Source organism: Anser cygnoides, chromosome 1 (genome assembly GCF_040182565.1).
Source record: "Anser cygnoides isolate HZ-2024a breed goose chromosome 1, Taihu_goose_T2T_genome, whole genome shotgun sequence".
NCBI lineage: Eukaryota > Metazoa > Chordata > Aves > Anseriformes > Anatidae > Anser > Anser cygnoides.
This window is the reverse complement of record NC_089873.1, coordinates 68,599,279-68,610,000: the sequence shown is the minus strand read 5'-3', so window position 1 is coordinate 68,610,000 and position 10,722 is coordinate 68,599,279. Positions and strand designations below refer to the sequence as shown.

Sequence of the window (10,722 nt, the reverse complement as noted above, 5' to 3'; positions counted from 1 at the left end):
AAAGGTAAGTTATTCATTTTTCCCTACTCCTCTGTAGAGATACGGGGGTGAGATTATTGCAGAAAACCTTTTAAAAAATTAAGTAAATTTTATCAAATGGCAAGTATTATGAGCTGCTGAAACACAGGCTCAAGCAAAGGGTAATCGGACCAAAAACCCCTAGGTCTTTACAGCAATCCTTTAGCAAAGATTTTTCTAGGGATCTGTAATTAAACTGGATAGTTTACACTGGAAATGAAGAAATTGCTTGGCTGGCTGAAACCAACCTTTAGCTTGGCTGAGTAAACAAAAGCACAATTTCTTTTCTTTTCACTTTTTGTGTGTGTGTGTATGGGGAGGGGGTGGGCAGGGGAAAACAGGGGACTTCGTGAGGGTTAATGGTGTTTTTCGCAAAAGTGTCAGGAGAAGATGATTAAATTCCACCTCTTGTTCACCAGATCACTTTTGTGTGCACTTGTATATTTCATTGTCGGCAACCACTGATGATCACATCTGTGCAGTACATTAAGTGGCAAGCCTCTTCATCTGCACGATTTTTTCTGATGATTTTTTTTCTGTGAATAATTCATATGATTATGAAGAGAAAAACTGCTATTTTCTATCTCTCTTTCTCTCTTCTGTAGCACAGATTAAAAAAAAATCTTGCTGTAAATTGCATGATTGGGGAGATAGCCTGCTTTCAAATAATTTAATTCATGACAAAACCTAATTACTGTCAGGTAATACCCTGTCAGCTTTAATGCATTTCATCAGTCATAATGAAAAGAAGAGCATTTTATGACCCATCTAATTATCATTACATTTTAGGGGGAAATGAATGGCATGGAGCTGAATGTTAACTATTCCATTTTATTCCTTTACACATGTGGTTTGGCATATTATTCAGTAAGTTGTTTTTTTGTTGTTGTTTTTTTTTTAAAGAATCCTTGATTGGTGGGGGGAGTGTAAAGAGGGGTGGAAGATGCAATTAGATCTGGGTGTTTGTTCCTTTCTCTTTCCCGCACATGCACACACATCCACACACAAAGTGACAAAGTGGTTAATGTCTTTGCAGGTTGGTGTTGACATCGGGTATCTTATTGCCACAGTCCAAATAGAGTACTAATTACTGCGAATGATGTCACCGTAGGCAGAGGAATAATCCCATCATTTAATTAGTTGAATGATTTAAACAAAGATTTGCATAGATGCACTAATCAGTTGCCATGAATTACAGAGCAGCAGTTGCCAGCGAGGGGTAACAGATCATACAGTTGGAGGGAAAAAAAATCTCATCTCCTTGAACATAATTAATTTAATTGTCCTCATTAGCTGTACCATTTGTTTTGATTTTATTTCTCCCTTTCCCCACACATAACTTCTCCCTCCCTCTTTTCTTCCCCTTCTCTGAGTGCATTGGTTGAGAGAGGCACACACACACTCACACTGCTGTATTTTCAGAGTGATTGTGGCAGAGGTAGTCTATAAACAGAGGGAAGTGAGGCTCTTCTGAGCGTATGGGTGCATGCAGGAGAGAAGCAGGTTTCTGTCAAGTTTTGCTTTTCTCCATGTGCAGATCAAATCAGCAGAAAGGGGCTCTGTTAGTCTGCTGCCTCTGATTGTGCTTTTCGGGTTCTTGCTCAGGTTGGTTGTGGCTGAGTTTTGTTACTACTTAGAGGGAGAAGGGGCAAGAAAATCAGGAATTGTCATTGCACAAGATGCTTGTTCCAGGAACCTTAATATATATATATATATATATATAAAAAAAATATAAAAATAGAGAGAATCTTAGTTTAAAGGGGGAATGGGGGGGTCGGGGGGGGGGGGACACCTGTCCTAAACATGTATTTCTGAGGTTGCTTTGATTTTTATTGGAACTGCTGGATTATATGAGGGAGGGGTGCAGATGGTAGAGCATTTCAATGCTTTTAAATCTTTCTTGGGTCTTGAAAGACTTCTATAATATGAGTGTCATTCAAATTTAGGGTATATTGTAAGCTGACATCTTTCAAAGCTTTGTGGAAATCTAGCGTGGTGCTTCTAAGAGCAGACAACAGATATTCACTTTGAAGTCTGAAAACTGTATTCACAAATTCTTAATCTGGTCTTTCTCCAACTGCAGATGGCTCTTAGAGGAAGATGCTTTGGATTTTTTTTAACTTTATTTACAGTAGGCTAGGCTCAACATCTTTATTATAAAACATGAAGAAACAATCATCTGTGAGCATGACTGAATATCAAAGCATGCTGTATCTCCTCTGTGTTTGCATGTCTGTCTGTCTGTCTCTTGGTCAAAGGTATTCAACACCTATAGCACATCCATGTCTATTATTTTTCCCTCTCCACCACTAGGTAGAGAGTAAGGCTCTGTCTTCAGCTTCTGGGACGAGGATCCTGTAGGGGGGAAACAGCTTTTCTCTCTCCAGCATTCAACTTGGAAAGTGTGGGGAGGTGGCAAGGGGCAAGCAGTGTCCGGCGAATGGCCGGGCCAAGGGCAGCCGTGTCGGGCACCAGAGGGGACCGCACCAGGGAGCAGGAAACTTTCACTCTGAGTTTGCGCTCCTCTCTGAGCAGCTCACATCTAGCACTGAGAGAAACTGCGTTTTCACCTTCAGGGATTATTCTCATTACTCATTAATAGAGAGATATGTATCTTGCCTTTTTTTTTTTTTTTTTGGCGTAGGCAACTTATTGTTTTGTTTAGGCAAAGTAATTGGGGAGGAGAGATGGGGGGGGCGGGGGGGGTGCTCCCCTGTTTCCCTGGGTCTGTTTCTGGAGCACTCTCTGAGAAGGTGATCCTGAGCCGCTTCAGTAGAGGTCACTTGTGTGCGTGCGTGCGTGTGTGTGTGTGTCCCTGGTGTTTGTGTCTAGCATATGCATGTGGTTTTGCTGACTGCACTTGCAGGCTTGTAAATTTTCACCATGGGAAATTACCAACAAAGCCCAATCTGTCTCCTGGCTGCTTTGCACTTTCCGAGGGCGGCTGTACTTGAGCGAGCTGCAGAAGAGAGAGAGAGGGAGAGAAAGGGGGAGTTGGGAGGGGGGAGAGAGGAAGGGTGGGTGGGTGGGTAGAGGGGGAGAGAGGTAAATAGCCTTAAATCGGAAGGGAGCTGCTTCTCTGTGGTCTTCCACAAGAGCTGCCTGGGCTCTGCTGGCTCAGTAATAACTGAGTGACCTTTTCTTTTGCTGTATTATGTCTGGCTGGTAAGGGATTGCATTTTGCAGCTGATAAAGCCCTGACTTCATTCAACTCGGCTCCTCACACGCTGCTTTAGGTAAGTTGTCTTCAGCCAGGACGGAGACAGACAGCCTTGGACTGCAAGATACTAAAAGGAGGACACCTGTAGCTCGGATGCGGTCAACACAATTACTTGGCGGATCCTTGAGGACCTCATTATTTTAAACTTAAAGAATAGCGATCTCCCTCCCCATCTCTCCCACCCCCCTTTTATTTTTTTTTTCCCCAAACAATGCTTCTTTTTGACCTTTCCCAAGGAGAAGAGCTACAAAGCAGCCACTGTGCTTATTGAACTGCATCCCCTGTATCGCTTAATTGAGAAGGTAAGTGAGGCAACTGTGTACATAAGCTTTGGGTCATTTGTGTATGTGTGTCTGCATCACTCTCTCTCTCCCTCTCTCTCTCTCTCTCTGAGTCATAAGCCGGGTCTGCAATACACACACACATCTCTGCACTGCAACTTTCACTCAGGCTGCAGCTCTGCTGAGACTGTTTTGTTTAAATCATGTGAGGCTTCATTATTTTTATGATGAGACATGAAATACATGCAAGCGGAGGATGCTGAGCAAAACCCATCTAACTGGATGTCTCGAGAAATAGCAGTCAAAGTTAACAATGAATTGCAGCAGCCCCCCCCCCCCCCAACAACCCCCCGCCTCCGTTATTATTGTTATTATTATTCTTGCTTCTTCCAGAGCTTCTCGAAACGTGCTCTCAATTACCAAGGGAGCAGGTTAATTTCCCACTCCCTGGCTTTAATCCGCGAGCCTCCCCGCACAGCCGTTTAATTTGCGGCTGGCTCGGCGCAGGGTTAACCCTTTGGGCAGAGTCGAGGCAGGAGCGCGGCCGCGGGCCGGGGGAAGCGGCCGGGGGCTGCCCCCGGCGGCCCGGGGCTCCCGGAGCCCCCCTCGGAGCGGCGGCAGGGGCGGGCAGCCCGGAGGAGCAGCACCTCTGCGGCGGAGCCTCTCCCTTTATTTATTTTTTATTTTTTTAATTTTTTTTCCTCCTCTTTCTCCCTTCGCACGCCCGGCACGACACGGTACGCTAACGCCGCGTGTGACAGTTTAATCAAAGCCATTTGTTACAACAAAGCTAGCGGGCCGCTGGGATTAGAGGCTTGCGGGCAGCGGGTGGCGTTGCCCCCCGCAGCCCCCGGCCCGCCCAGGGACCCCCTCTGCCGCCGCCGCGGGTCGCCCCGAGCCGGGGAAGCACACTTGCTACTTTTGCCGGGTTTCGGCGCTTCGCCGAGGAGGAGCTCTCCGGGCGCCCGTAAATCAACTCATGCAGAAAAAGGAGAAAAGTTTTGGTAAGGCTGCGATCCGCCGGCTCACTTGGCGGCGGGCGGAGCGGGCGCGCTTGCAGGTAGAGCCGGGGCAAGGGGCTTAGGGGGTTGTGAGAAGAGGCAGCGCCTTGCTCTCGCTTCTTCCCGTCCTGGGGGCGCTGCCCCCGTGCCCGAAGGGGACCCGGCACAGCCCTTCCTAGGACGGCTCTGTAGGACCGCCGGTGAGAGCGATTAATCGCGCTAGGTGCAACAAACAGCGCTCCGTGCCCCCCCGCCGCCTCCCTCTCCTCCCCGGCGCCCCATCCCCACGATGCCTCAGAAGGAATTAGCACAAAAGGCTGGAGCGTCCGGCCGCGAAAGGGATTCTTTGTTGCAGAGTGTATGTTTCTTATTTATCTTTTTTTTTTATTTTGCATGTGAGCTGCATCAAAATTGAACTCAGTCTTGCAAATCTCTTGTTGGCCTTTGCCAAGCACTAGCACTTTGCTGCCATGGTAACTGTAATTAAACTGATAAGAGTGGAAAAATGTCAGTATCTCTGAGCCTTGCAGCTGCATTGGAGAAAAAGGGAATCAAATTGGTTCCCAGCACCACTGCTCTAAAAGAGGAGGGAGGGAGTGGGGGGAGGCAGGGGGGAACACGACAGGGGTAGGAACATAGCTAAGCAGCTCCCGTCCCTGAGATCTGGGTACATCTATTTGCTGTGTTGTCCCTTAGGGGGCTACAGCCTGCAGGGATGCTCTGGGCCAGTGAACAGAGAGAAACAAGCTTTTAGGCCCAATCTAGCTTTCAAAAAGAGAAGGGGAAAGAAGAGGGAGAAATCTTTTGTTTGGTGTCTCTTGGCAATCGACTAGCCGTGTTGGCCAAATTCTTTTAATCTGTATCAGTGCTCCCAGCTGTGGGACTGCATTCCCACTTTTAGTTTTTACCTAACCTCCTCGTTTTTCCCCGTTTTCAAGCCATCTCCTTTATTAACAAATATAATAAAATAAAGGTGCTTTCCTCTGTAGAAGAAGGGGCAGGATGTGAAGTTTAGCTATATACTGTGGAAAATTAACTCAAAAATATACAGAAGAGTCTGTATTCAGAGCACTAAAAACCTTACTTTTATTTAAAAAAAAAATCCTGAGTGTTATGGAGTTGCGGTTACTTTGTTGTGTTAACTACAGAAGCTGAGACTGTGCGGATGAATGGCACAGAACAAGAGAGCATAATGGAGGCAATCAACCGTTAGGCTGGTTCACAATGCAATCCAGGCAATTAAAAGCTCACCAGAGTTTAAATGAAATGGTTCTACTTATTTCTGTGCACCACACTGCACAGGCTATTATTTATGTCTCTTTTTTTAATTATGATTTCCCTTAAACTGTCAAATAACTCAGAATAGCAGGGTCTCGGAGGCAATAAGAATTTTCCACAGAACAATTTACATGCCAATCTAAAACTAGTTACGACTCCCGATGTGCTACATGTGAGTTCTGAAATGTTTCTCCCGTTCTGAAACCTTGACTTTTTTTTTCTGAGTCTGCGTGTGTATTATCCTGAATAATTGGAGCAATGAATGCTTTTAGGATCAAGCTGCAAAGTGGGAAAGCAACTGAAAAGTATTTTTTTTTTTTTTCTATTGGATCTCCAACTCTTGTGTTGACTGTGTGCTGTCTGTCAGTTCACTGTCTTTCAGAGACCTGTGCACTGACATGCAATTTGCCCCAAGCTAATTTCAGGGTTTTTTTTTGTTTGTTTGTTTGTTTGTTTTTTTGAAGTAGAGGCAAGTTTTCGCTTTCTTGCTCTACATCTCACTGTCCTTGGTAGAATCGTGTGTGTGCTTCAATGAAGGAGGAGAGTGAGTGGTCTTTAAAAGTGCTGCAGTGCATAAGAATATCCAACTCTTCCACCCTTTAGCATCCCCTTCACAGACTGCCTGTACCACAAACCAGAAACTGTGTTCTGGGGTCTTAAGCAGTGCTTAGAACAAGCAGGGATGAATCCTGCTCACGGACACTGCTATCTCACTGACAAAATACAGTTAGTTATGTCCAGTCTCCATTCCCTGATTTTGCGAAGGGTGGTGATCAGAGTGAAGAGGGTTTTTGTCTCTCTGCTTTCTTTCAGGAACCTAATTTAGCCTTTTTCAGCAATCTTTCCTTTTTATCCTGGAATTCATAGTTACAAATCAGTTGACAGTGTTTCATCGCACAATAACAGCAACTACCAGGGATGGGAGTCAGTTCTGTTGAACTTCTTGAGGAGACTGAAGGAAATCCAGAAGCCTACAAATCAGGATATGAAGTTCTTCCTTCAAAAATCCTAACAGTAGTGGATGGTGATTAAGAAGTCTTATTGCTAACACAGCTCTGCAGTTCATGTGCAGTACCTTGGGGCCTGGGGGTGGAGGAAAGGGGGGAGGGATGGAGAGTAGGAGAGAGGAAGCCCTTGAAAATGGACTGGGGTGAAATAAAAAGGGTTCGTTTGACAGTGACAGACTAGGCACTGAAATTTCTCCGTTCTGAGAACAGATCTGCTCTATGATGCAGAGCATGGGTAGGACTGCCAAACTGAAGGGAAAGCTGGATTTGATTTTCACAGCCTGGGTGTAGCACTTACGGAGCTGTACATTTTTGGAAGTGCTCAATGAGCGCTGCCTTCACAGGGGAGGGGGTGAGGAGGGCAGCCAGGCAGTGCTGTCTGCCGAGTCCTGACAGAGCAGCGGCAAGCAGCTCGGATGGTTCAGTGAGTGCTGTCAGCCTCTGAAAGGCTCCTTCCTGTGTCCTGAGAAATAACTGGGTACCGAAACTGCAGCCTGTGGAAAGCTGGCTAGTAGTCAGCTGCAGGTATTCTTATTGCCAGATTAAGGCAGCTAAAAATACACGAGCGCATATGTGAAAAGTGTAACTGTGTTGGAGATCCTGTGGGAACATTAAAGGGAGGAGAGATGGTCTGGGAGGTGATTTGCATTAAGCTGGCTCATACTATACAGGGAAAAAGTAATCAAGTATTCTGTTCTCAAAATTAAGCGATTTAATCCGGGCTGTGAAGAAAAGGGCATGTGCAAAGAATTTGGAGCTACGTAAAACACTTCTTGGAGCACTGCTTGTGCTTTCTTTTGTTTAGATCATTCTATGTTTCAAAAAAAAGAATAACTTTTTTTTTTATATATAATGAAGTAGTAGTTTAATTTTAACTTTCATTAAAATAGATGCAGCTTCATTGCAAGTAAGATGTGAAAAAGATCAGATCTATCTGAGAAAAAAAGCATTCCTTCCCTCCAAAAGCTGCTGCAGATTGAGTCCCTAATCTGGAGATGCTGCCAGTGGGATGTCAGAGTCACCTTCTACCAGCCTTGGGAGCACAGGCATACAGGGTTGTTAGCAGTATTCTGTGGGGTGTCTGCCCCTTTTCACTTGTATGAGGAGGGTTTGGGTTAACCATCGGCAATGGTGCTCTGTCTGCTTTACGAATGTAGCAAGCGTTTCAAAAACGGTGCCGGACTGCGTGCAATGTTGTGCAAGCAGTGCTTTTATTTATAACACAATAATCTGGTGTTTGCAGCATATATCTCAAGAATTATCATGCTTGATTACTGTAATTTGTTCAGATATTTGTTTGTTCAGCCTTGCCTCCCTTGCACCTTGTTCCCTTCAGAAAGCACAGGACAGCTGGGGTCAGGGACTGCCAGCCTTTGCGCTCCCACCCACTTTCTTATCAAACGATAAAATTCTTCCATTAAAGTTTTTATTTTTTTTATTTTCTCCGTTAAAGCTCTTAACTGTGTTATTTACTAGTTTATTCTGGTTTCCCTTAAGCAAAATGTTAAAGTCCTAGAACAGTCCTTCATGCTTCTGAACTTTTTTAGTGAGTTCCACAAAGTTGATGCAAACTATTTTGTGTCTGTCCTCTAAATGGTGGAAGAGAGGGTCTGGGGATAAGCACGTAGTGGACACTGAGAGGATATTTATACTCTACCGCAATATGCAACTTAACAGATTAAGCTTTTTCACCAGCTGAAGGTATTAGTGATCTAGCAGGACTTCCCTGTACAGTCAGTCTGGTACAGACTTTACAAGAATCTGCTATTTTCACTGCTTTTAGTTGTTTGTTTGTAGCCATGTTACCTTGCTGCTTCACATCCGCATGCTGAGTTTCGGGGAGCCAGTTAGCAATTGTAAATACTGTAGGCACTCAGCCTTTGCCTCGCGGTGCTCGCTTAGGACGAGCGGTGTGCATTTGTTCCCAGATCTGCCCCTGCCTTGCTGCAGAGCCCGCGCAGGTCGCTGGCTCTCATCCTCCCGCTGAGGAATGAGAAACAGACCTTAGGAGTTTCTAAGTGGTGTAGGAGCTGTGAGAGTAGTGTAGATTGGAGAGTAATGGGAATGCAGCAAAGCCATTTTTGTACTTACGGATAGAAAAAATAAAGACTTTACATTATCTTTTTATTAGCTTTAGACATTAGGCAGCAGTACTGCCGTGGTACTTCAGAGTGCTCACTAGGAGAACTGTCTCTATAACTGAACAGCTAATTTAACAGACAAATATATTGCTCCAAACTGCGTAACAGAGTGTATTGCAAAGGGGGGAGCGGGGATGTTGTACATCACAATGAGAACAAGAATTACTATTTCTAATTAAGTTACCAGCTTCACAGGTGAAACTTGGGAGTTCAGCTTGGTAAACCCTGAAAAGTCACTTAACTGGCTCTGCACTTGCTGTGATCCGCATAAATTCAATGTGTTTCACATACACATACAGATCCCTGGGATACTTCAGCTGGCATAGTATTTAGCCTCTTGTCTTCATGGTGCTAATATTCATAAAGGCATACTATACTGTTGCTTCAAAGATTAAACTTACTTTCTTCTATTCCTTATGATAGCTTAAAAAAGTAAATACAATAAAACACCAACTTGTTCGTGTTCTCGCTACCTGAGACTGCCTGTCTATAGTAGTGTGTTACAGCACCAACTGAGATGTGCTGATAAAAGCTGGGACTGTAAAGCCTTCTTAACAGTAGGTAGTATAGCATTCTTGATGAGGGGCTCTTGAATTTGCTTTTCTTTGTTACGAGACTATTTGACCTTTCCGTCAGTGCGTGAGTACGGGGTGCCATGCCCCGAATTTGGGAGAAGGATTTTCCTGTCGGAAAAAGCATTCATTTCTCAGTCTTGAAAAATTCTCATTGTAATACTTATATGCTACTCATTAGAGTGTATCTATATATTTTCTTTTTAGTTACATCTCTGGCTTAAAACAGTGAGATAACCTAATAATCAAACTGCGTGTCAGTTCTCTTTCCTCTCTGATGCCTGTTTGATGTACAACAAAGCATCCACAAGGCTATGATTTTGCATCTTCTAAGGAATGAATTCCAGAGAATCAGTCTGCATAACGGACTCGCAGTTCGTGAGACTAACCAAGAGAGACCAGTCTGTAAGCACTTTGGGGCAGTGACCTCCTCTCCCCATTTACAGTAAAACTGAGAGCAATCGATTTTTGTATGGATCTCTGGAAGACAGCTGCGGCACTCTATGTACCATCGCTCAGCTGTGTCCCACTTTTACCTGTTCTGTCCCTGAAACAGTGGTTCAGGAGTTTGAATTGTTGTTTAAATGTTCTCTGCTATTATGTCCTAAGGTATATATACTCACTGGACCCCTTGTCCCAAACTATCTGCTGGCTAAAATTGGAATTAGAAAGTTGGGCAGAGATTATTATTATTATTATCCTTGACAAACTAGCAACTGTCTGACCTTGTGCAGATTATTTAAGGTCAGATTTTTTAGCAGGTCCTTAGACTGAAGGATGTAACTAGAGATGCTGGTACTGAAGTTTCTGGAAATCTGATTGCTTCATTTATGTGCCTAAGAACAGAAATCTTAAAAAAAAAAAAAAAAAAAAAAAAAAAAAAAAAAAAAAAAAAAACACCTCTAGTGCAAAAATGTCTATGTCAAATCTCCCTGAAACTCTTGTCCTGTGCCTCTAATAGCTTCGGTCTTTCCATCTCTAGAATCTGGAGTGCTCTTATATTTGACAAAGTGCATATAGGTACAAATATGCAAGTTTAGATATGTTTGTCATTGCCAGTACTCCATTAGTTTAAATTTTGGATGCTAAACCATTGGATACTTTGTGCAAAAGTGGGTGACTTCAACTGAACTATTTTCATTTTTCATTTTAATTTTTTAATATTTCTTTTCAGTAAAGAGACCGGGTAAATGAGGTGAAACTC

The 10,722-nt window shown here is 44.0% G+C and overlaps 1 protein-coding gene and 1 long non-coding RNA gene across 6 annotated transcripts in view; one reads left to right on the top strand and one right to left on the bottom strand.

Moving 5' to 3' along the window:
* Positions 1–39, bottom strand: part of LOC136791057 (uncharacterized) — a 2,210-nt gene extending 2,171 nt beyond the window's left edge. The window contains exon 1 of the long non-coding RNA XR_010832228.1: positions 1–39. This exon is cut by the window's left edge and continues 645 nt beyond it. This is a non-coding gene — a long non-coding RNA (uncharacterized lncRNA).
* A 1,431-nt stretch (positions 40–1,470) lies between these two features.
* LMO3 (LIM domain only 3) overlaps positions 1,471–10,722 on the top strand; it is a 59,708-nt gene continuing 50,456 nt past the window's right edge. The window contains exons 1-2 of one of the 5 annotated variants that reach the window (XM_013172916.3): positions 3,062–3,254; positions 3,475–3,540. Coding sequence is in view for 1 of the 5 variants with exons in the window: in XM_048050016.2 (XP_047905973.1) it covers positions 4,499–4,523 (25 nt within the window). In the remaining 4 variants the exon portion in view is untranslated. Of the gene's footprint in view, positions 1,624–3,061; positions 3,541–4,275; positions 4,524–10,722 lie in introns of those variants that run through there. The other 4 variants (XM_013172919.3, XM_013172918.3, XM_013172915.3 and 1 more) reach the window with 4 other exon arrangements.